The following is a 27261-nucleotide window of genomic DNA, read 5'->3' on the forward strand; positions in this document are numbered from 1 at the left end:
TAATTTAAAAAAAAAAAAAATCTCCACAACATTAATAATTGATAAAGTCACGTTGTCCAGCAGGCCATGTCACTAACAATGAACAATGCCAGCCAATTCATCAAAAAGCCCACCAACGTGTCTCCTTCCAAAGGAAGCTCACAAAAACATTATAAAAGGGCGGGGTATTTAGGGTGATGTCATTGACTACATACAGTCGTTTGCAAAAGTTTAGGAACCCCTGACAATTTTCATGATTGTCATTTATAAATATTTGGGTGTTTGGATCAGCAATTTCATTTTGATCAAATAACTGAAGGACACAGTAATATTTCAGTAGTGAAATGAGGTTTGACAATCATGGAAATTGTCAGGGGTTCCTAAACTTTTGCATACGACTGTATGGACATGAACATATTTTGGTTGAGGAGTTCAGTACCCAGCTCCCCATGCCCTTTGACAATCTCTTGCCTATTAGCCCTAAAAATGAATAGATTAGAAAAATTCTGCTCCTGTTGACTTCACTTGGGTTTAGATTACCATTCAGAACATAGAAGCAGTTCAGCAAGCCTGGGAAGTGTACCCAGGAATGTTCGACTCACCCCTACACCCCTCTGTGAGATGTATAACAAGGTCTGATTTATCTAAAAAACATTTCCCACACTCAGATCAAGAAAATGGCTTCTCCCCAGTATGAGATTGCTGATGTCTAACAAATTGTGATTTCCATGTAAAACATTTCCCACATTCAGGGCAGGAATGTGGCTTCTCCCCCGTGTGCATTCTCTGATGTCTATCATGGCTTGTTTTCTGTGTAAAACATTTCCCACACTCAGGACAGGAATACGGCTTCTCCCCCCTGTGAGATCTCTGATGTATAGCAAGGTCTGATTTCTTTGTATAACACTTCCCACATTCAGGGCAGGAATACGGCTTCTCCCTCGTGTGAGATCTCTGATGTACAACAAGGTCTGATTTATGTAAAAAACATTTCCCACACTCAGGGCAGGAATACGGCTTCTGGCCTGTGTGAATCTTCTGATGTGCGGAGAGACAGAACAACCGTGAAAAACATTTTCCACACTCAGGGCAGGAATACGGCTTCTCGCCTGTGTGAGATCTCTGATGTATAACAAGGCATGATTTTTCTGAAAAAACTTTTCCGCACTCTGGGCAGGAATACGGCTTCTCCCCTGTATGAGTTCTTTGATGCTTAACAAGGACTGATTTGTGTAAAAAACGTTTCCCGCAAACAGGGCAGGAATAAGGCTTCTCCCCTTTGTGGGCTTTCTGATGTACAACAAGGTCTGATTTCTTTCTAAAGCATTTCCCGCATTCAGGACAGGGATACGGCTTCTCCCCCGTGTGAGATCTCTGATGTCTAACAAGATCTGATTTCTGTGAAAAACATTTTGCACAATCAAGGCAGGAAAAGGGCTTTTCCCCTGTATGAGATCTTAGATGTCTAACAAGATTTGATTTCTGTGTAAAACATTTCCCACACTCAGAGCAGGAATTTTGCTTCTTGCCTGTATGGGACCTCTGATGTACAGTAAGACTTAATTCAGAGCTAAAACTTTCCCCATTTTCAGGACAGGAAAATTCCTCCTCCCATTTAATTCCAGCACCAACCCTCACAGTACGAGGTTGCTCAGAGTCAGAGTCAGAGGGATTTGATAGTCTATCCACACTGTGAAGTCCTCCATCCATAACTAAGCTCATTGTCTTTTCTTCTGCACAATCTCTTGTGATGTTTCCATCTTCAATTTTAGAACCCGGAGATAAAGTGAGATGATCCTTTGAGGGTTTCTCGATGGCGTGTCCTGGAAATTATAAAAAGACATGATCGTTATATATACACAAGAGGGTTTGTTCACTTGAATCAAGATTTCATCTGGATCAGGTAGCCTTGAGTGAGCAGATGTTATCTGTGGATTTTCCAACCAGTTGGGACCCTTTCCATTTTCATTCAAAGGGCCTTTGGTCCTCCTCCCAGATCACTTCTACATTTAAGCAGCCAACACAACCACAAGCCTAGGCACTAGCGCCAGTAAACTCTGATAATCAAAAGATTCAAAGTTCAGAGTTGTAGACTTAGCATAAAACAAGTGACCAAAGGCCTAGGCTTCTTTTGACACAAAGCACTGGAGGGTGCTCAGAGAAGTATTTTCTACTGAAAAGATGTGTATCAGTTTTTTATGTTCCTCCTTAATTTTAATCCCAAGAAAACTGTAAATAGAGATTTATGTTATCCTTCAGCTACAAGTCTGCTCGAAGAAGAGGGACCAAGGCACAATCTGTGTTATTATATCTATGTTACTGTAACTACCCTGTTTCCCCCGAAAATAAAACCTAGCGTGATTGTCAGTGATGACTGCAATATAAGCCCTACCCCCCAAATAAGCCCTACCCTGTTTCCCCGAAGATAAGCCCTACCCTGAAAATAAGACCTACAAGGACTTTAACTAGGGCTTATTTGGGGGGTAAGGCTTATATTGCAGCCATCACCGACAATCACGCTAGGTCTTATTTTCGGGGAAACAGGGTAGGACAAGAACACAACCCAATTCTGCCAGATGAACCTCAGAATCTACATAAACAGGGATGAGCTTCCCAGAGGTTGCTTGTACGGAGGTTGGGCAAAAAGCCTATATATATGGGTGTTCATCTGAGCCAAACCTCTGGCTGAAACGGGAAGTGAAACATTTGGCAGCGGTATTACTACTGATGCTAAATGTGAGAGCTTCCCACTCAAGCTGATTGTTTGGGAGTCAGCGACTGCCAGTGTCCCAACAACTAGTGATGTATCCTGGCCAATTCAGTGGTCAGTCAAGTATTCACCACTGACTGGTAAAAAACTAATATAAATAAAATTGTGGGGTCCCCACAAATGTCAGTATCAGTAAAGCAGTATCAAGCTTGGTTCACACTTGTGCGATGCAGGAACCAGTGCAATTTCAGTGCTGGTCCCCACATCCCATTTCACTTGCAGGCAGTTCACACTGCCCTCTGCGAACTGCTGCAGGTGTCAATGAAAAGTCAATGGCACCCCCAAACCCGGTTTGCAGATCACAGTGCGAACTGTGAAATCAGATTGCATGGGTGTGACCAAAAAAAGTGCCCAAAAAAAAAAAAGGATCCTGCACCATTTTGGTTCTGAAAGCGATGCACATTCAGCCATACAAACTGTATGGCTGGATACGCATCGCACAGACATTGCATGTGATTTGCACAGCACAATGTCATAGCAATAGTGTGAACCCAGGCCTTAAACCAAAAAGCAAGTATTTATTATAGTGCAGCTTACCAATTCCTAAATGTGATCAGGGCTGAATCTAGCCTGTCTGATGGGGAGGTGCAGTAAAAAATGTCAGGGGGGCAGAGGATGGGAGGTTAGCAGTGCAGTGACCAGGGGGCTCAGCAGGGCAAAGTAAAGGGTCAACAGTCTGTAGGGCAATGAACAAAGACCATTCATTTGAAAAGAAGGCGGAGCACGGGGGCCAGCAGGGCCAAGGATAGGGGTCAGCAGAGCTGAGGACAGGGGTCGGTAGGGTGGAAGAAATGGGTCAGCTGGGCAGTGTACATGGTCAGCAGGGCCGAGGATAGGGGTCAGCAGAGCTGAGGGCAGGGGTCAGCAGAGCTGAGGGCAGGGGTCAGCAGGGTCGAGGATAGGGGTCAGCAGGGCAGTGTACATGGGACAGCATGGCCGAGGATAGGGGTCAGCAGAGCTGAGGACAGGGCTCAGCAGGGTTTGAGGATAGGGGTCAGCAGGGCACTGTACATGGGTCAGCATGGCCGAGGATAGGGGTCAGCAGAGCTGAGGACAGGGGTCACTGTGCAGGTGCAGAAGATAGGCGTCACTGCCGGAGAACAAATGACAGAAGTCAATGCTGGCAGGGCACTCAGGGGAGGACAGGGGTCACTGCTGGTAGGGCACACAGCAGAGCCCCTTCTCCCATCCCTGCACTGCACACAGCCTAGGCACAGGCAGCAGAGTTCCCCCTTCCCACACAGCACATAGCTGAGATCAGATTCCCTTACACAGAGCCATGATCTGCACAGTGTGTAGCTGGAAATTTTACAGGTTAGAACTACAACATAGCAGCCAGCTACAGAGTGTGGCTGTGTGTAAGGGAATTCAGTCTCAGCTATGTGCTGTGTAGGGAAAAGGAGCTCTGCTGCCTTTGCCCAGGCTATGTGCAGTGCATGGATAGGAGAAGGAGTCCAGCATAGTTACCAACATTTCAAACACATTTCCAGGGTCACCTTTCAGAAAACCATTGCACATTTACAAGCAGCATTTCGTTAACCTTTTGCCATACTTTAATTAACCACTTCAGGAGTATCCACTCGCATTGTACTGCTGAGAGGTGGCTCCTTCAGGCACAGCAATGTACCACTCCATGCTTCTGGGTGAGGCATCCTTTTTTAAGATATCAGAGCGTTTTGATGATGATCTGAAGAGACCAATGATGATACTGCCCTACACCATACTGCCTTAGTCTCACGCTGTACTGCCCTAGCCTCATACTATATTGCCATAGCCTATCACTATACCGCCTTAGTCTCACACTGTACTGCCCTAGCCTGTCACTATACCGCCTTAGTCTCACACTGTGTACCGCCCTAGCCTATCACTATACCGCCTTAGTCTCACAATGTGTACCGCCCTAGCCTATCACTATACCGCCTAAGTCTTACACTGGGTACTACCCTAGCCTATCACTATACTGCCTTAGTGTCATACTGTACTGCCCTAGCCTGTCACTATACCGCCTTAGTCGCACACTGAGTATCGCCCTAGCCTGTCACTATACCACCTTAGTCTCACACTGTACTGCCCTAGCCTCATACTATATTGCCATAGCCTATCACTATACCGCCTTAGTCTCACACTGTACTGCCCTAGCCTGTCACTATACCGCCTTAGTCTCACACTGGATACCGCCCTAGCCTCACACTGGGTACCACCCTAGCCTATCATTATACCGCCTTAGTCTCACAATGTGTACCGCCCTAGCCTATCATTATACCGCCTTAGTCTCACACTGTACTGCCATAGCCTATCACTATACCGCCTTAGTGTCATACTGTACTGCCCTAGCCTGTCAATATACCGCCTTAGCCTCACACTGGGTACCGCCCTAGCCTATCACTATACTGCCTTAGTCTCACACTGTGTACCGCCCTAGCCTATCACTATACTGCCTTAGTCTCACACTGTGTACTGCCCTAGCCTATCACTATACCTCCTTAGTCTCACACTGGGTACCACCCTAGCCTATCACTATACCGCCTTAGCCTCACACTGTATTGCCCTAGCCTGTCATTATACCGCCTTAGTCTCACACTGTGCTGCTCTAGTCTCACACTTTACTGCACTAGCCTGCCACTATACTGGCCAAACCTGCCACTATACTGGCCTAACCTGCCACTATACTGGCCTAACCTGCCACTATACTGGCCTAGTCTGACAGGCTATGCTTGTATCCAGGTGACGTTAAAGGTGATAGCTACTTCACCCTATTATCTGTGCCAGATACATGAAATATTAAGTAGCTCCTCATCTTTCCGTAGCTGCCCCTTCTTTCCAACGTTTCATGGCGACAGATTGGGATGTGGTGCTAGATTATATCCGTGGCACTTTTTTGATGTTTGGCTTCAATCAGTTAGTGTATTTAAATCTGCTAATACATTTAACACTACCCAACCCCCAGACTGACAATGTTGCTGTGGATTACGGTGCCTCATAAATGTTTAATACACAAATTGAGGTCTGTTGGCGTTGACGATAGTGTATGTACCTGGATAGAAAAATGGTTACGGGGCGAGGCCAGAGGGTGGTGATAAATAAGGTATTTTCTGCACGGTCTGCAGTTAGAAGTGGGGTACCCCAGGGCTCTGTCCTGGGACCAATCCTGTTTAACTTGTTCATAAATTATATAGAGGTTGAAATAAATAGTTCAGTCTCAGTGTTTGGTGAAGATACAAAGCTAAGTAGAGCAATAACTTCACAATAGGATATAGCAACTCAATAAAATAGAGACGTGGCCTCAATAAATAGAAGACCTCAATAAAATAGAGACTTGGCCAACTACATGGGAAATAAGGTTTAATGTAGGGAAATATAAACTAATGCCCTTGGAGGCTACAAATATAAATGCAAATTACACACTATGGGGAGAACCTCTGGGGGAATCCAGGATGGAATAAGATCTGGGGGTCCTAATAGATGACAGGCGCAGCAACAGCATGCAATGTTAACCACTTAAGGACCGAGCCTCTTTTTTAGAGGTGTTGTTTACAAGTTAAAAACATTTTTTTTTGCTAGAAAATTACCCCCAAACATTATACATTTTTTTTTCTAACACCCTAGAGAATAAAATGGCGATTCTTGCAATACTTTCTGTCACACCGTATCTGCGCAGCGGTCTTTCAAGCGCACTTTTTTTTGGAAAAAATACACTTTTTTTAATTTAAAAATAAGACAACAGTAAAGTTAGCCCAATTTTTTTTTTATATTGTGAAAGATAATGTTACGCCGAGTAAATTGATACCCAACATGTCACGCTTCAAAATTGCGCCCGCTCGTGGAATGGCGACAAACTTTTACCCTTAAAAATCTCCATAGGCGACATTTAAAAAACTCTACAGGTTGCATGTTTTGAGTTACAGAGGAAGTCTAGGTCTAGAATTATTGCTCTCACTCTACCAATCGCGGTGATACCTCACAAGTGTGGTTCGAACACAGTTTTCATATGCGGGCGCTACTCACGTATGCGTTTGCTTCTGCACGTGAGCTCGGCAGGACGGGGCATGTTTAAAAAAATTATTATTTTTTTCTTATTTATTTTACCTTTTATTTTTACACTGGTTTTAAAAAAATAAATAAAATTGTGTCACTTTTATTCCTATTACAAGGAATGTAAACATCCTTTGTAATAGGATAAAGCATGACAGGACCTCTTAAATATGAGATCTGGGGTCAAAAACACCTCAGATCTCATATTTACACTAAAATGCAATAAAAAAAAAAAAAAAAAGAAAAAAAGAATAAAAAAAAATGGTCCTTTAAGCGCTATGGGCGGAAATGAGAGGACCCGAGAGAGGACCTGATCGCCTCCACCACTGCCGACGACTCCGGTAAGCGGCAGCGGGCACCAAAGCGTGGCAGGAAGGGGGGGGGGCTCTCCTGCCACCGATAGAAGTGATCTCATGGCGAATCCGCTGCAGAGACCACTTTTATCTTGTAGCGGACCGCTGGCCGAACAAAAGGATACCGGGGTTATGGCAGTTCCTCCTCAAAGTAAGGACGTATATCGGCGTGTGGCGGTCCGGAAGTGGTTAAGCTGCAGTAAGCATGGCCAGCAGAATATTAGCATGCATTAAAAATGGTATCTACTCCAGACATAAATCTATAATTCTACCACCTTACAAAACTCCGATTCGGCCACACCTTGAGTATGCCATCCAGTTCTGATCACAATCCTCAGGAAGGATGTGCTGGAGCTGGAGAGAGTCCAGAGAAGGGCAACAAAACGAATAAGGGGGCTGGGGGACCTCAGTTACGAGGAGCATTTACAAACATTAAAACGTATTCTCCCTGGAGAAGAGACGCTCACGAGGGGATATGATAGTGATATACAAATATCATAATGGTGATTACAGCATAGGGAGGAAAGTACTCAGTCTCGGGTCACTCATGAAGACACATGGCCACCCACTGCCTGCGGAGATTCAAACCTTTCTTCACTATAATAGGGGCTGTGCTGAACAGGGAGTGGTCTGGGACACTCTTAAGGCGCACATACGAGGCCTTATAATCCGACAGATATCTAACATTAAGACAGCTACCAGGGAATGGGGAAACCTGGTGCTCAGTGAGGCACAAAAAGCGGAAGAACAATATATTATGAATCCCTCATCTACTTCCGAGAGAGTATGGTTTACGGCACAGGCATTGCACCAACAGGTCACCCTCATCACAGTTGAAAACAAGAGATTTTTCATATAGCAGAGAAAATTGAGTCCTGTCCGTGATACTTTTTTTATTTGCACTAACATACAATTTTTCAGGACAAGCTTTTCGGGGTATGTCCCCTTCTTCAAGGTCCAAGCAGTACTGATTCACAAATTTTTAAGCAGAATGTTAAAGAAGAAGAAGAAAAAAAAAAAAAAAGAAAAAAAAAAGAGAGCAGAAATATTTTGAGGAAGGGGAAAACACTGGCCACTTGCTGGCGGTGATTTCTCGGGCACAACAGTGAACAACGCACATAGAAGCCATCCAGAACCCGACAGGGGCTACGGTACAGGATGCAAGTCAAATCTTACAGGATTTCAGTACTTATTTTAGGGAACTATATGAATCCAAGGCTACTCCCCCAGAGAACGAGCTTGTACACTTCTTGGATCAGTGCACTTTGCCGACACTGTCTGCGAAGGGTGGTAAACTGCTCAATGAACCCATCACCACCGAAGAACTAACTGAGGCTGTTGCTAATATGGCCAACAGTAAGTCCTGGGGACCGAAGGACTGCCCGCGGAGTTGTATAAACGCTATGGTGAATCCCTTCTACCTACGCTTTTGGCAACTCTGAATGATGCAGTTCGCAAGGGTGCACTATCGCCTTCTATGAGAGAGGCCATCATAGTGGTGCTGCCCAAGCCGGGTAAACACCCCTTGCTTCCCGATTCCTACAGACCGATCCCACTGAAAAACACAGACATCAAACTCTTGGCCAGAGTCCTAGCCACACGCTTGGCAAAGGTGGTGCCTGGGCTAATACACCTTGATCATTCAGGCTTCATTCCTGCTCGGTCAACGGCATTGAATGTTAGACGGCTCTTTCTATACATACAGCTGCCGGTAGATAACCCAGGCAATAGGGCAGTGTTCTCACTTGACGCTGCCAAAGCTTTGGACAGCGTTGAGTGGAGATACCTATGGGTGGTCCTGCGCAAATTTAAAGTTGGGAAATCCTTTCTTACCTGGATTCAATTGCTATATACGGCTCCCAGCGCTCGAATCTGCATTAACGGTGTGTTATCCAAGGCTTTCCCATCACACAGAGGGACTAGGCAGGGATGCCCGTTGTCCCCCTTGCTCTTCGCCCTGGAACCTCTGGCGGTCATGGTGAGAGCATCCCTTGAGGTGGTGAGCTTCCATAGAGGGGAGATGGTAGACAAACTCTCCCTCTATGCTGACGACACCCTGATATACCTCAGAGATACCTTGGGGTTCCTTGCAGCCATCATGCGACTTATTGAACTATTTGGCCGGTATTCAGGCTTTGCCATTAGCTGGCATATGTCTTTGCTATTGCCATTGGATCCATTACCTGGCCCTCTCCCTCAAATAGCTTCACAGGTGGATGTGGTTACTTCATTTAAGTACTTGGGGATTACTGTTACGAGGGAGGTTGGAGACTATATAGCGCTGAACCTTAAACCCATCCTGCAAAAATTCAAGCAAAAGTGCACCAGTTGGTGTAGATTGCCCGTTTCTGTTACGGGCAGGGCTAACCTCATTAAAATGGTCTGGGCCCCCCAGTTGCTGTATGTTCTACACAATACCCCTGTATGGATCCTGAAATATTGGTTTGACCGTATAGACTCGCTGTACAGGAAATTGCTTTGGAAATGTGGAGTAGCGAGGATCAAACTGACTACCTTACAATATCCCAAAGATCAGGGAGGGATGGTGGTTCCTCATTCGCTCACATACTTTATGGCCGCCCAGTTGCAGCATTTGACTGGCCGGGTCCTCCCTACGGTGACGGACCCCTCGAGAACCTTACTGATACAATCCTTAGTGGAGTTCTCGGCCTTGTCTCAGCTGGAAATGGGCCTGCCGGAATTACCTTCCCACTGCCCCACGGTACAGTTGTTGTTAAAACTATGGACAGAACTAAAGCGCAGGTTGGGTCTTACTGGCTTTCTCCCATGTACATCTATATGGTGTAATAGGTCCTACAGAGAGCTGACTAAACTTAGAAATTGTTCAACCTGGATAACTGCCGGAGTTAAATACTTATCACAACTTTTTGTGGGGCAAGAAGTGAAACCCTTTGACCAACTTGTATAGAATTCCCCTTACTTCGAAATAGATACTATTTGTACATGCAACTGCGTCATGCCCTCAGGGTGCAGAGTAGGACATCTAGGTTACAGGTTGAATATTCTACATTCCTGCAGGATATTTTCTCCACCTCTAGTAAGAAAGGGATTATATCTAGGATATTTGCTCTGTTGTTGTCGTATATCCAAGCCCCAGATTTGTTACCTTGTAGAGAGAAGTGGGAGATGGATGTGGGCCCCTTGGATGGAGATACATGGGAACAGATCTTGGTGAATGGCCCCCTGGTGTCGGTGTCAGCAGCACAAAAACTATCTCACCTGTTCATCCTTCATCGTGCATACCGTACACCGGTTCAATTACATAAGTGGGGCATACGTGATTCTCCTATATGCCCAAAGTGCCAAACACATCAAGGCACTCTAATTCATATGCTATGGCGATGCCCCAAACTGGTGAGATATTGGCAAGATGTGATCCAAATGATAAATAACATATATCAGGTTCAACTTAACTTCAACCCAGTTACGTGTCTGTTGGGTGAACTCATGGAGGACCTCTACCGTCCGCCCACTCATATAGCGCTCCTCAGGCTGTTGTACTTAGCTAGGAAGCTGATAGTGAGATACTGGCTGTCTCCACATACGCCTGCCTGTAGGCAATGGATACAACAGGTAAATCATATTCTGATACGGGAAAAAAAATATGTACCTTCATAGAAATGCTCCTCAAAAATTTCAAAACATATGGCAAGAATGGTTGGATACACCCTGAGTAGCTCCCTCTCAGCTCACACGTACCAGGTTACTCCAAACTTGAGGGGGCCCTGTACGGCTGTACAGAGTGTGGAGAAGACAATGGGCAGACTTAGGATGTATACCTTATAGGGACGGGATGTGTGCACTGCAAGAGTTTTGACTTTTTAGTTTCTTTAACGTTATGTGTTCTGTTTACGTGAGGTTTAGTTTCTTTTTTCGTTTGGAAAGTGTAGACTCTTTGCAAATAATTTCATCCTTCATGTAGAGTAAAATGTATTTCTGAATATCTAATAATTGCTATGTAGTCTATACTTGAATGCTTGTAATCTATATTTTCTTGTACAATAACATTTTTTCTCTAATTAAAAAAAAAGACACGTGGCCACTCAATGAAGTTGGACGAGAAGCAGTTCAACCTTAGCTGCATAAGGTTGTTTTTTACTGTTAGAGCGGTAAAGATGTGGAACTCCCTTCCACAATCGGTGGTTTCAGCGGGTAATTCCGTGTGTTTCTAAAAAATTTCAGCTGCGCATCTTATTGAATACAATATACAGGGATATGGGAAGTGGTAGAGACATAATACACACCCTCACACGTTGAACTGGATGGACTGGTGTCTTTATTCAACCTTACAACTATATATGCTGTGCCTCCTGCCTCATTCATCCAGAGTTGTGTCTCACTAATACTGTGTGATACTGGCCAGATCAACAGATGAAAACAGGAAAAAAGCCTAATAAAGGAAACTGATGCGGCCACCACATCTAATGATTGGTAATCTGCACTAGATTACATTTTTGGTTTTGGCGTAATACCGCTTTAAGGTTTGATATGGATTAAGGGAAAATATATTATGGCTCACCTGTGTTGACCTCTGTTGTGTCCTCCTCTTTGAATGTCCTTGTCATCTGTAAAATAGAAGTATTTATGTTGTGAGATCACACAGAAAATATCATCTTGTAGAGTCCACACATCGTCTCCACATGTCAGAGTGTTCAATCACTTTATGTTCCAGACCCTCAACTCCACCTACCTGATGATGATGAGGGATGGTGTGATCTTCCTGTGTGGAATTCCGGGAATACAGAGGACAGGGACATCTCTCTGGTGGGTTCCCATTACAGGATCCATCTGTAGGAAACACACACACTGACTGAATACATTGTTTCTATGTGTTTATCAGATGATGGGGGATCTAGGTGGACCCTCCGTACTGCTCTCTCCTTTACAATAAAGTCTCCTCTTACCCGGTGATGTGAGGGGCGGCTGATTGTCCATCATGATGTCCTTGTAGAGATCCTTGTGTCCTTCAGAAAGCTCCTCCATCACACCATACTCCTCATCCTCCTCTGTATACTCTTCTTTAACAATAATATTAAAATCCTCGAGGCTTACGCTCTGAATATATAACAAACACTGATTGTAACAAACATGCCCATTATAACTGATCATGACTACCAATAATTATTAATCATCTACCTGATGATGGTGAGGGATGGTGTGATCTTCCTGTGTGGAATCCCAGGAATACAGAGGACGGGGACATCTCTCTGGTGGGTTTCTGTAGCTGGATGACTCCACCATGGTGTCCGGGTACAGATCTTTGTGTCCTTTTAGACACTCTGACTCCTCCATCACCCCATCCTCATCATCCTCCTCTTTTATCTCTTTTTTAATATCAGATTTGGAATTATTTAGGTCTTCACTCTGAATTAAAATTGAACATTTCATAAATTGTAACAATGCAAATAATGTACAGATCCTAATGATACTATCAGTGATTGTTCCTCATCTACCTGATGATGGTGAGGGATGGTGTGATCTTCCTGTGTGGAATCCCGGGAATACAGAGGACGGGGACATCTCTCTGGTGGGTTCCCATTACTGGATCCATCTGTAGGAAACACACACACTGACTGAATACATTGTTTCTATGTGTTTATCAGATGATGGGGGATCTAGGTGGACCCTCCGTACTGCTCTCTCCTTTACAATAAAGTCTCCTCTTACCCGGTGATGTGAGGGGCGGCTGATTCTCCATCATGACGTCCTTGTAGAGATCCTTGTGTCCTTCTAAATACTCCCACTCCTCCATGGAGAAATAGACAGTGACATCCTGACACCTTATAGGAACCTGACACACACAATGATACAGTCACCATCCAGACACATCCCTTGTCTGTTACTGGATAATTAACAAAAAATCCACATATATAGGACTTTAATGGTGCCAAATTTTGTTTATATGTACACAGCTGTTAAAATTCCAAATATTTATTCAAATTCATATAAGAACATTAAAAAAATCCAACATGATCTAGCCAAGCATGGCTTTCTTTTACGAGTTTAAAATATATTCCACAATAAAAGAAAAATTAGTTCACCTTCCCACTCTACTGTATTTTTAAACCAAGTCATTTACAAGATTCTAGATGTCGATTGGGGGGGGGGGGGGGGGGGATTTCAGCTATTTTTATGATATATTTTGTAGGTCCCCAAAAATCCCACTTCCTTAGATTCTGTGAAACACTTTGAAGGACCTAGGTGGACAGACACAGCTCTTCCATTCTTAACCATAGGGTTCATATTGCCACCTACAGGATTGGGACACTAGGAAGAAAAAGAACACAGGGGCCGTCTTAGCAGTTATAAACCCCCTCTCTGATATAGGCAAACCAGTAGACATGTGCACTGACAAAAATTAGTTTGTTTTCGTTTCATTCGTTTTGTTTTGCTTTTTTCGGAAATTCGAAAATTCGGAAATTCAAAAATTAGAAAATCTGAAAATTTGAAAATCTGAAAAAAAGAAAGAAAATCAGTAAAATTCGAAATAATAACTAACTAAAAATAGCTATTAAATTTTAGGTATTGGAATTTCCTTTCAAATTTGGCTGTTTGTGAACGTAACAAATACAAATTTATCTGAAGTTACGAATTATCCGAAATAACGAATGCCGCATCTAGACAAATGGAATGGAACAAATTATTAATAAATAATAATAATAAAAAGGTTTTATTATTATTATTATTATGTTCCATTCTTTTAGATACGGCATTCGTTATTTCAGATAATTCGTAACTTTGGATAAATTCGTACTCGTTACGTTCACCAACAGACAAATTTGAAAGGAAATTCCAATACCTATAATTTAATAGTTATTATTAGTTAGTTATTTCAGATTTTCGAGTTTTCGAATTTTTATTCTTTTGAATTTTCAGATTTTTTATTCTTATTTTAGGATTTTTACATTTCCGAAATTTCAAAATTTTCCAATTTCCGAAATTTCAGAAGTAACGAATTTGTCAAAATTCGTTAAAAAAGGAATTCGGAACTAAACAAATTGCACATGTCTACAAACCAGTTAGTCACACAGCAGTACAAGAGAAAAGACCAAATGGGTAAGTGCTGTGTCCGTCAAGGAACTCAATGTAACAAAACAAAAATCCCATTTCCTCTTATGTTCATTAGCAGACACAGCTTTTCCATTCTTGACCATAGGGATGTCCCAAAGCAGTGCCTCAAAAAGCAGGTGGGCCAACAACAAACAAAGCAACCAAGAAAATGTGCCAACCACCCAAACAAACCCACCGAGGGACAACAAGGAACCTCAAACGGTGGCCTGCAAAACCTGTGCACAGTCAACTAAGTTGCCACCTTGCAAACCTGCGATACAGACAGCTGATGTCTGAACACCCAAGGAGGCAGTAATCGCCCTGGTGCAGTGTGCCGAAATGGGGAAGAAAGGAGCCTGAAGCTTAATGGCATACGCCTAAGCAATAGTTTGCTGAATCCAACAGGAATTTTGGCAGAGGAGGCAGCCATACCTTTTTTTGGACCGTCTGTTAGCACAAACAGAGTCTGACCTATTGAAGGAGGCCATAGCAGACAGATACACACAAACCACCACATCCAAGGAGTGCAACACAACCTCCTTAGGGTGCAAAGTTGTGGACACAGTGAGGGCAGGACAATGTCCTCATTCAGGTGGAAATATGGCACCACATTAGGAAGGAGAGAGGGGAGCAGACAGGGAACCAGAGTGTAAGTAGGGGAATATCCCTAATACTCTCAAAAATTAGGTTTCTGAAGGACCAAAAGAACCAAGTTAAGGTACCACGGCGGAAACGGGTAATGCACAGGGGTCGCCACATAGCAAACCCCTTGGATGAAGGTATAAATCAGGGTGGCCCAAGGACATTGAAAAGAAATCATAATTAACAAGCTGTGCAGCGCTATAGTGTCCAAATTACACTATCTTAGATATAATGTGCAATAATTGCAAAGAAAAATAAAATAGGAGACACACAAATAAAACAGCTTCAAATACGTGTCATCAAAATGAAAAAGATATGTCCATGCAGAAATAGAGGAAACAACCTTCGCCACATGAATAGCATTTCACACAGTTGAAAGAAAATCGCCAGGGCAGAAACCTGGCCCATAACAGTGCTTAGGGCAAGCTTTTTGTGCAACGCCCCTTTGGAGAAAGGCCAAAACCCAAGCTACCTGGAAGGAACGTGGATGGACAACCAGGTGATATAAACCTTCCATGTGTGATAATAAATCTTCTGAGAGGTAGCCTTACATGCCTTCAACACTGTAGATCACCAAACTAGGGCTGCAACTAACGATTATTTTCATAATCGATTAATTGGACGATTATTGTTTCGATTAATCGATTATTCGGTTAATAACCTTAAAAAAAAAAGTGTGGTATATAATTTAATGTGTAAGTTTTTTAAAAAAAAGGTAATTTATTCTTAAATATCTCTATGCAGTGGTAAATATAAATAACCAACTATATGGTTAGGGAGCAAAATATTGAATCCACTCTGAGCATAACAGACAGAAGAGATATACTGTATATACTATTAAAGGGTGAATCTGGTAAATATCATCACTTAGTGATCAAATGTTTTTATTAAAAACAAAAACAATGTCTTCCTTCAAAAAAAATGTCATTTTAATAATGTTCGTTCTTTCATTTAGTGAATGTACAAAGATTTTTCGTCTGAAAATTGATCCGTGTGGCCAGCATAAGGCTCAGTACACACCTGTGCAGTTTGCTTTTCATCTGTTTCTGCAGTGCTTTTTGCTGTGCGTTTTGATTTTTGTGCACGTGATTTTGCTGTGATTTTCGTTTTTGTATTTTTTTTGGCCAATTTGTTGTTGGGCAGATTAAAAAAAACACAAATTGCTGCAAAAACGACATGCTTTTCTGCAGCTTTTCTATTGAAGTATATTGAACCAAAAAAGCACAGTTTGGTGTGAACATGTCCCATAGGAAACCATGTGAATTAACTGTAGTGCGTTCTGCAAAAAGCACCAAAAAACACATAGATGTGAACCAGGTCTAAGACGTTTAGTAACATAATGGGGTGAAAAAAAACTAAAAGTACCAAAAAAAGCAGATAATCACTACTGTAAGGGGTTATTTTTTTTTTTTTTTTTAGTGTAGAACTGTGAAAGTAATATTTACAGTAACAATTATTTGCTCTTGTTGTACTATAAGGGGCTCATTTTAGGGTTTTTTTTTTTTTTTTCCTTTTACCCCATTATGTTACTGGCCGATTAATCGATTATGAAAATAGTAATCGATTAATTTCATAATCGATTAGTTGCCGATTAATTTCATAATCGATCAGTTGCCGATTAATCGATTAGTTGTTTCAGCCCTACACCAAACCCAGTATCCCCCTATCTCTCAGAACCTGTCTTTCAATAGCCACGCTGTAAATGCCAGAGATGGTAAAGTGGGGTGGTAGATTGGTCCTTGGAATAGGAGGACCTCTTGAAGGGGCAGCTGCCAGGAAGTGTCTACAAAAAGCTATACCACATTGGCATACCACAGTTGACAAGGCCAGTCTGGAGTCACCACAATGACCAGAATACCTCCTGCCTCTATCCTGCTCAGCAGACAAGGAAGAAGCTTGAGAGGAAGAAACATGTAAATGAGGGGATACAGATCCCACCGGCCATCAGAGCATCTTTTGTGTTAAGGCAAGATGCCAGGAGGTCTTAGTCTGGGGTCCCCCAGCGTAGGCAGATCTGATGAAACACATCCGGGTGTAGGGACCACTCCTACTTATCAAGCATCTGATGACTGAGGTAATCCAATTGCAAAGTCTCAAAGTCTGGAATGTATACATCAGAGAGAGCCGGTATGTGCAGTTCTGTCCACTGAAGAATATGTGAGGCCTCCAGCACCGCTGCCACACTTCTCATGCCGCCCTGGCAGTTGGCGGAGGCCACAGCGATAGCTTTGCTCTATTGGATGCTGACCAGTCATCCACAAAGGGGGTCTGTCCACCGCTCCAGACAGAGCCTGACTGCACTCAGTCCAAGGACATTGATAGGAAGCCGGGCCTCTTTCGACATCCAATGACTCTGAGCTAATCTCAATCCCAGGACCCCTCCCCAGCCAGATAGGTTGGCATCCATTGTGGCTACCATCCAGAAGAGGGGGGAATGGACTTCCCGGTCTGCAGGAATAGAGACTGAAGCCACCATAGGAGAGAGACATTTGTCGAGTGACCTAAATGAATCTGGTTGTCCAGCGTAATGGAGGATTTGTCCCATTTCATCTGGATTTCCCTCTGCTCATATGGGACCACCTCAAAGTTGGACACCATAATGCCCAAGGTCTGCATGCAAGAAAGCAGAGAAGACCATCTCTGGGAAAAGTCCCTGAAGTCCTGTAGGGTGCACATTATGATTTCTATATTGGCCCTCAGCTTGGAAGGAGTCTCCACCCATAGGAGCATGTCATCCAGGTAACCAATGATGGCAATCCCACGTTGTCTCAGCAGCACAAGAGCTAGGCCCAACACCTTGATAAAAAAATCAAGGAGATGAGGTCGAGCCATAGGGGAGCACCACACATTGGTAATGTTCATCCCCGACCACAAAGCACAAGAAGCGCTGCTGCCCTGTGTAAATGGGGACATGCAAGTACACATTCTTGATGTATATGGAAGCCAGAAAATCTGCCTGATGAAGAGATGCCACCACGAATAGATAGATTCCATCTTGAACTTCCACCCCTGAACAAGGCTGTTCAGGGCCTTGAGATCCAAGGGTGGATGGACCCCATAAACAGATCAGTGTAGAACCCCCAAAAACAATTTGATTCCGGGAAAGGGGAAATCAATCCTTGGAGCAGCAATTACTGCACTGCCCTGTAGAGGCAGACCAGAGGGAGAAGGTGGTTAGATGGAAATAATTTCTCTGGAGGACAAGAAAGAAATTCTATTTTTTACCTGGATGCCATTAGTTCATAGACCCACTTGTTGGGAACAAGGGCGGTCCTAGGGCCCGTGAACTGGATGAGAAACCCATCCCAGGAGATGGGTGGGGGAAAATCTTCATGCTGAGGAGGACTTGTCCATGGGTTTTGTGGGGCCAGGAATACTTGGCACCACCCACGGGGGGCCTTGAAGGGCTTGGAGCCCTTGTCCAAAGAAGGACATTCTTGGCCTGTGGGAGGAAGGTACTCTTGCCACCCATAAGGTTTTTGATGATATTGTCCAAGGTAGCACCAAAGAGAAGATCCTCTTGGAAGGGTAAATCTGCCAAAGCCTTTTTAAATGTCTGGTAAGCGGACCAACTTAGACCTAAATACCCACAGAAGCACCACCGCTGAGACGGAGAGCTTGGAAAGTAGCTGGGCTGCATCTAAAAGGTGCATCACAAACATACTACAGGTTCTGAACCAACTGGTCTGCCAGTTGCACATACACCAGGTACACCTGTGCAATATTTAGACCCTATCATAGACATTTGGCACATTCAGCCAAAAGAGGCTGCAGAGCCAAACCGTCAATGGTAAACCTAGTGCAGGCGATAGATTCGGCCTTGCGGTCCACAGGATTCTTAAAGGAGGGAGACTCCTCGACAGGTATGATGGTTGCTTTGTTTAACCTAGAGATGGGAGGATCCACCACAATGGGAGAGCTCCCCTTCTCTAAAAGAGCCATCCCAAAGGGGTAAGGAACCGAAAAGCCCTTTGGAATCATGAATGGGCGCTTCAGACATTCCCAATTATTGTAATTAAATATGTCAAAATAAGTCAGGTAAGGAAGAAACATAGCTGTCTCCTAGCCAGTTCATACATAGCAAAGGGACAGCCACCTTATCGCCAGCCCCAGAGAAGTCCTCAATCTTCAATGTCTCTTGGAGCCAGGTAACCAGTGCAGCCACTAGTGGATTTTCTTGCGTGGTATCAGAGGCAGAGGCCTCCTCCTCACTGTTGAAGGAATCATGGATCACAGCTTCATGGCCCACAGAGAGCGTGTGACCCCTAGTGGCGGAGCCCGATTTGGCCTCAGAAATTTCCGAAGAAGAGGCCGATGGCAGGGGATGCTTTTTGCTTGTCCTGCGCCATAATGCCACCTTCACCCAGGGAGACAAATTACTCCAGGCCCATGACAGTGTGTATAAAGGGATAGAAGACCCTGAGGAACCAGTCTCCTCCATGGGGGGTTCGGGGGGGGGGGGGGATGCGTTAGCCTGAGACTCCATAGTAGAGCCAGCAGAGGGCAAGGCACCACAAAGGGAGACCCATGGAGGGAGAAAACCACCTTCTGGCTGACTATAGCAGAGTAGGAGGTACCCCAGTAGGAACTTTTGGCACCAGGCTGCAGCCAAAACACTACATCATCCGCATTGTGTGAGCAGGAGAGGCTGCATGGACACGTGCACCTGCCATTCTAGGCCTACAGCTCTGGGAGGAGTACCAGGAGTGATAAAAAAAAAGTGTCCGCTGCGTGGCTACAATAACATGGCCGCTATGCAATCCCCAGCCGACTCCCAGGCCACCCATGTGCACATCACAGTCCATGTAAATGAACCAACTAAAAATGGCCACCCTGCCTGTCCTCCCAAAAATGGCTGCCTAGTCACAGGGAAGATAGCCGCTAATGACACCCAAAATGACAACTGCAGCTCCAGGAAAATGGCTGCTGGCACAAAAAAGCCACATGGCAGCCACAGTGCTGACCCCTCAGTCCTCACAGGAGCCAAACAAACCTCTTATCCCAGAACCCAGCCCAGAACCACAGAGCACCCCTTGACAGAAGGCAGGAGAGGGGATCCCTGCAAAGGGAAAGTCTGGAGGGGGGTGAGGGAGGAAGGAGGCTCTGCAGCACAGAGGGAAAGATAGACCAAAGGCCTGGAAGGGAGGAGGGAACCCTGAAAAGCCGACCACCCCAAGAAGCACCCGTGCCCTAAAGATGCATCAGGGGAGGTAGAGGGGCATCGATTTACTACTCCAACGGAGCTGTGGTTGATGCTCTAGGACAGAACCTCCTCTACAGCGAAGTGAGGGGGTTGTCGGTCAGGGTAGCACTGTGACTCAAACTGCAGGCGCCTGTCATATGTGCTGCCCCAGGGCTGTCACAGCTGACCCAAAGCGTAGCTAAAGGTCTGCATGTACTCTTTAGCCAGATTGGGGTGACCACTGCATCCAGATTATCCAGCCCATCGTCCAGCCTGGCTGTTGATTGAAAATCTCTGCAGGAAAAAATCTCAAGAAAAAAGCTAAGGAACCACAGGTGCTGGAATACCCATCCACAACCCATTTCACCCAACATTTGACAGCACATGGCCCCGTCCATCGTCTCTTTGATGCAGTAAAGTCATCCTGACACCTTAGCAGAAAAACACCCCCAAAGCATAATGTTTCCACCACCATGTTTGACGGTGGGGATGGTGTTCTTGGGGTCATAGGCAGCATTTCTCCTCCTCCAAACACAATGAGTTAAGTTGATGCCAAAGAGAGTGCTCCTAATCTCTGCTCGTTACCTATATAGGAGACACCTGGGAGCCAGAAATCTTGCCGATTGATAGGGGATCAAATACTTATTTCACTCATTAACCACTTGCCGACCACTGCGGCAGGTCGGCACGATCCCACGAACCGTCGTAGCTATACGTCAGTCCCTCTTAGCGGGATAGCAGGCGCCCGCCCAATGCACAGCGGGGGTGCCGATGCTGATGACTGCCGGCCACAAGTGATCGCGGGCATGAGAGGCAGAACAGGGACGCGTGTGTGTAAACGCACAATCATCGGCACCCCCACTGTGCAGCTATCCCCCTTAAAGGGTCTTATAGGGTCTCCTATCCAGGTAACAAGCTGAGATTAGGATTACTCCTCTTCATCAACTTAATTTAAGGGATGTGTGTGTGTGTGTGTGTGTGTGTGTGTGTGTGTGTGTGTGTGTGTGTACACACACATCCCAGTTCTGTGAGAGGAGAGATCGTGAGTTCCTACGAGCTGGGAACCACAATCTCTCATCTCCTATAGTCATTCCCAACCCCCACAGTTAGAACACATACCTAGGGAACACAGTTAATCCCTTGATCGCCCCCTAGTGTTAACCCCTTCCCTGCCCCTGCCAGTGACATTTATACAGTAATAAGTGCATTTTTATAGCACTCATCGCTGTATAATTGTCAGTCGACCCAAAAAACGTGTCAATGCGTCCGCCATAATGTCGCAGTCTCGATAAAAATCGCAGATCGCCATTACTAGTAAAAAATAAAAATAAAATAAAAATGCCATAAATCTATCCCCTATTTTGTAGACGCTATAACTTTTGCGCAAACCAATCAATATAAGCTTATTGCGATTTTTATTACCAAAAATATGTAGAAGAATACGTATCGGCCTAAACTGAAGAAAAAATTAGCTTTTTTTGAAAAAAAAATTGGGGCTATATATATTACAGCAAAAAGAACAAAATATTGTGTTTTTGTCAAAATTGTCGCTCTTTTTTTGTTTATAGCGCAAAAAATAAAAACCGCAGAGGTGACCAAATACCACCAAAAGAAAGCTCTATTTGTGGGAAAAAAAGGACCTCAATTTTGTTTGGGTACAACGTCGCACGATTGTCAGTTGAAGCGACGCAGTGCCGTATCGCAAAAAATGGCCTGGTCATTGAGCAGCCAATTCTTCCGGGGCTGAAGTGGTTAAAATGCAAATCAAATTTATAACTTTTTTGAAATGCGATTTTCAGTTTTTTTTTGTTGTTATTCTGTCTCTCACTGTTAAAACAAACCTACCATTAAAATTATAGACTGATCATTTCTTTATCGGTGAGCAAACATACAAAATCAGCAGGGGATCAAATACTTTTTTCCCCCCTCTCTTCCCCTTAATGCCGTGTACACACGACCGGACTTTTCGACCGAACTGGTCCGACGGAACGAATCCATCGGACAATCCGACCGTGTGTGGGCTTCATCGGACCTTTTCTCTTGAAAATCTGATGGACTTTAGATTTAGAACATGTTTTAAATGTTTCCGACGGACTCGAGTCCGGTCGAAAAATCCGTTCGTCTGTATGCAAGTCCGACGGACGAAAAACGACGCTAGGGCAGCTATCGGCTACTGGCTATGAATTTCCTTATTCTAGTCCGGTCGTACGTCATCACGGTCCAATCCGTCGGACTTTGGTGTGATTGTGTACAGACAAGTCCAATTCGACGGAAGTCCATCGAAACTCTGTCGAAAAGTCAGACGGAATTCAGTCCGTCGAAAAGTCCGTTCGTGTGTACACGACATTACTCCTGAAATACACTGCCTAGTGTCATACCCCTGTAGGTCAAGACTGGGAGAGTGGTTTCCATCAATAAACAAAAGAGAAAGACTCTAGTGCTGTATACAAACACCTTTAGTTATGAAATAGATTAACATGGCACACAAGACCCTCTGGGTAGCGTACTCTTAAACCTTGCACCCTGTGTGCAGCACACTCCTAAACACTGCACCCTGTGCGCAATGCACTCCTGAACCCTGCACATAATGCCCTCTTGAACCTTGCGCATAATGCCCTCTTGAACCCTGCGCATAATGCCCTCTTGAACCCTGCGCATAATGCCCTCTTGAACCCTGCGCATAATGCCCTCTTGAACCCTGCGCATAATGCCCTCTTGAACCCTGCGCATAATGCCCTCTTGAACCCTGCGCATAATGCCCTCTTGAACCCTGCGCATAATGCACTTCCAAAACAATTCCCATTTAAACCCTCCCACAGCAATCTGGCCACACCAACCATTTGCTATGATACACACCCCATGGGTGGGGTCGGTGTGAGTTTCTACACCTATTCTTTGCAGAAAAAAAAGCCCTGGGTATGATGCAGCAACTGAAGATGAAGAGGGAAAAGGACGGGACTGTTGTTGCTGCAGAGTTCTACCATCTGGTGGTGAGAGGTCGTTTCTGGAGCCCGTACTGAGGGTGCTGTCCTTTAAGGAAAAGCTACACTGTCCCTCCTCAACTGGTTCCTTTCCCTGCCATTACACCTATTCTCTGCCGGACAAGCGGGGTTCTTCTGTCCCTATCCTACTCCCACATTATGGGGGCACCTAAGGCTCCATTCACATCTTGGCATTCCGTATGGCGGGCAGAATCTCCACGATTCTGCCCGCAATTCGGAATCACAGCAAATTGCGGGAAGCCTGTGCGTTCCTCGCCACTTCCAATGGCATACCTCCCAACATTTTGAGATGGGAATGAGGGACACCTACTTGCAAACGTATGTAGGCATAGGACACACCCCCCCTGACACACACCCTTAACCACTTCAATACCAGGCACTTAGACACCTTCCCGCCCAGACCAATTTTCAGCTTTCAGCGCTGTCGCAATTTGAATGACGATTGCGCGGTCATGCTACACTGTACCCAAACAAATTTTTTATCATTTTGTTCCCACAAATACAGTTTTCTTTTGGTGGTATTTGGTCACCTCTGCGTTTTTTATTTTTTGCGCAAAAAATAAAAAAAGACCAAAAATTTTGAAAAAAAAACAAGTTTTTCTTTGTTTCTGTTAAAACTTTTTTGTAAATAAGTACGTTTTCTTCTTCAATGACGGGCACTGATATGGCTGCACTGACGGGCACTGATACGGCGGCACTGATGGGCACCGATGAGGTGGCACCAATGAGGTGGCACTGACGGGCACTGATGATGGGCACTGATAGGCGGCACTGATGGGCACTTATAGGCGGCACTGATGGGCACTCATAGTTACATAGTAGGTGAGGTTGAAAAAAAGACACAAGTCCATCAAGTCCAACCTATGTGTGTGATTATGTGTCAGTATTACATTACATATCCCTGTATATTGCGGTCATTCAGGTGATTATCTAATAGTTTCTTGAAGCTATCAATGCTCCCCGCTGAGACCACCGCCTGTGGAAGGGAATTCCACATCCTTGCCGCTCTTACAGTAAAGAACCCTCTACGTAGTTTAAGGTTAAACCTCTTTTCTTCTAATTGTAATGAGTGGCCACGAGTCTTATTAAACTCTCTTCTGCGAAAAAGTTTTATCCTTATTGTGGGGTCACCAGTACAGTATTTGTAAATTGAAATCATATCCCCTCTCAAGCGTCTCTTCTCCAGAGAGAATAAGTTCAGTGCTCGCAACCTTTCTTCATAACTAATATCCTCCAGACCCTTTATTAGCTTTGTTGCCCTTCTTTGTACTCGCTCCATTTCCAGTACGTCCCTCCTGAGGACTGGTGCCCAGAACTGGACAGCATACTCCAGGTGCGGCCGGACCAGAGTCTTGTAAAGTGGGAGAATTATCGTTTTATCTCTGGAGTTGATCCCCCTTTTAATGCATGCCAATATTCTGTTTGCTTTATTAGCAGCAGCTTGGCATTGCATGCCATTGCTGAGCCTATCATCTACTAGGACCCCCAGGTCCTTTTCCATCCTAGATTCCCCCAGAGGTTCTCCCCCCAGTGTATAGATAGCATTCATATTTTTGCCACCCAAATGCATTATTTTACATTTTTCTACATTGAACCTCATTTGCCATGTAGTCGCTCACCCCATTAATTTGTTCAGGTCTTTTTGCAAGATTTCCACATCCTGCGGAGAAGTTATTGCCCTGCTTAGCTTAGTATCGTCTGCAAATACAGAGATTGAACTGTTTATCCCATCCTCCAGGTCGTTTATGAACAAATTAAATAGGATTGGTCCCAGCACAGAACCCTGTGGAACCCCACTACCCACCCCTGACCATTCTGAGTACTCCCCATTTATCACCACCCTCTGAACACGCCCTTGTAGCCAGTTTTCAATCCATGTACTCACCCTATGGTCCATGCCAACGCACCTTATTTTGTACAGTAAACGTTTATGGGGAACTGTGTCAAATGCTTTTGCAAAATCCAGATACACCACGTCTACGGGCCTTCCTTTATCTAGATGGCAACTCACCTCCTCATAGAAGGTTAATAGATTGGTTTGGCAAGAACGATTCTTCATGAATCCATGCTGATTACGCGGCACTGATGGGCACTCATAGGTGGCACAGATGGGCACTTATAGGCGGCACTGATGGGCACTCATAGGTGGCATTGATGGTTACTTATGGGTGGCACTGATAGTTGGCACAGATGGGCATGGATGGGCATTGATAGATGGGCACTGATGGGCACGGATGGGCACTGACAGGTGGCATGAATGGACACTGATGGGTGGCACTGATGGCACTGCTTGTTTGCAGTGATGCCCCTAAGGGTGGCATTGCTGGGCATCACTGCAACATAATGGTGCCAATCAGTGCCCATTTATGGGCACTGATTGGCACAGATTTGGCACACTGGGCACATGTGGATGGCCATGTGGTACATACCTGGCCATCCACATGTTGCCCCTTCCCTGGTGGTCCTAGTGGCAATCCCTGGTGGTCCAGTGTGGTGATCTGCGGGGGGGGTGCGCTGATTCCCCCCCTGCCAGGAGAGCCGCCGATCGGCTCTCCTCTACTCGCGTCTGTCAGACGCGAGTGAGGAAGAGCCGATCAACGGCTCTTCCTATTGACAGCGTGATCAGCCGTGATTGGACACGGCTGATCACGTGGTAAAGAGCCTCCGCTGGAGGCTCTTTACCAAGATCGGTGGAGCGGTGTGTCAGACTGACACACCGCTCCACCGATCGCCGCGATGCGCGCCCCCGGGGGCGCGCTGCGGCATGTTATCCTGCTGGACGTCATATGACGTCCAGTCAGGATAACAGAACCACTTCCCGGACGTCAATCCGCTATAGGGCGGGCGGGAAGTGGTTAAAGGAGAATTAACCAAAAAAAAAAAAGGTTAATTAAATCCACAAGGACTTTTTTTTTACCACTCCTTTTCCTTTATATTGGCTTTTAAATTTAGAAATGCAGCCATTTAGAAATTGGATGAAAGGTTTAGCGCTGGGAAACACTTTTGAAAGATAAAAAGTGCATTTTATATACAACTATATAGATCAGACCAAAATGAGGGGCAAAGAGGGACAGAGGGACATTGCTCCAAATCAGGGACAGTTGGGAGCTATGACAATGGCACCCCAACCGCAGCGAGATTTTGCAGCGATTATCGCCTGACGAATTGCGGTAAAATCGTGCAAACAGAACTTCTTTTAAGCGACAGGCGTGATTTTATCAAGATTTGTCAGGCGATAACTGCGGAAAAATCGCGCCGCGTTTGTGGGGCCATTGGAAATGATAGGGATCACACGGGCGTTCCACGATTTAGCGTGATTTCTGATCGTGGGCAGATTTGCGGCGATTCCGCCCACGATCGGGAACACCAAGACGTAAACAAAGCCTAAATCAATCAGAGAGTGCTACATAATCACTTCTGTGCCCACAATGGACACGAAAATGTCACAGGATTTTGCCCCCCCCTCCCCCAGGATGGCTGCCTGCAGTCCCTGCTCAATGGGCTCTGGTCAACCTGATGGGGTCAGATCAGTAAACAAAATCATAGCACTGCACCTGCCTACAGGGTTGGACATGACGGGGGGGGGGGGGGGGGGGGGGTTACTGGGTGTAAATATAAAATAAGATCTTATTACCTCCTCTGCTGCCACTTCCAACAATGTCTCCTCTCTACTTCCTCCCGACTCACCTCTCACCCGGAACTTCCTATTTATACCTGACATCACTTCCTGTCTGTATTCCATAGAGACATCCTGTCTCTGAATAGCTGAGATCGTCATCTTGTGGAGCTAGGAGGAACTGCGGCCCCAAAAAAACATCTCATGCTGGGTTCGCATCTAATGCCCCGTACACACGGTCGGATTTTCCGATAGAAAATGTCCGATCGGAGCGTGTTGTCGGAAATTCCGACCGTGTGTGGGCTCCATCGGACATTTTCCATCGGATTTTCCCACACACAAAGTTGGAGAGCAGGAGATAAAATTTTCCGACAACAAAATCCGTGTGTACACAAATCCGACGGACAAAGTGCCACGCATGCTCAGAATAAATAAAGAGATGAAAGCTATTGGCCACTGCCCCGTTTATAGTCCCGACGTACGTGTTTTACTTCACCGCGTTCAGAACGATCGGATTTTCCGACAACTTTGTGTGACCGTGTGTATGCAAGACAAGTTTGAGCCAACATCCGTCGGAAAAAATCCTAGGATTTTGTTGTCGGAATGTCCGAACA

At 45.0% G+C, this 27261-nt stretch overlaps 1 protein-coding gene and 1 pseudogene across 1 annotated transcript in view; both read right to left on the reverse strand.

The window, feature by feature from the left end:
• On the reverse strand, window positions 1–26740 carry LOC141121561 (uncharacterized; annotated as a pseudogene).
• LOC141121544 (uncharacterized) overlaps window positions 1–27261 on the reverse strand; it is an 88328-nt gene that overhangs the window by 35162 nt on the left and 25905 nt on the right. The window contains exons 6-8 of the mRNA XM_073611168.1: window positions 12609–12706; window positions 12292–12519; window positions 12060–12210 (exon numbers count right to left, since the gene is read on the reverse strand). Coding sequence (XP_073467269.1) covers window positions 12060–12210; window positions 12292–12519; window positions 12609–12706 — 477 coding nt within the window. The remainder of the gene's footprint in view (window positions 1–12059; window positions 12211–12291; window positions 12520–12608; window positions 12707–27261) is intronic.

The sequence above is a fragment of the Aquarana catesbeiana genome, unplaced genomic scaffold, assembly GCF_042186555.1.
Source record: "Aquarana catesbeiana isolate 2022-GZ unplaced genomic scaffold, ASM4218655v1 unanchor225, whole genome shotgun sequence".
NCBI classification, from domain to species: domain Eukaryota; kingdom Metazoa; phylum Chordata; class Amphibia; order Anura; family Ranidae; genus Aquarana; species Aquarana catesbeiana.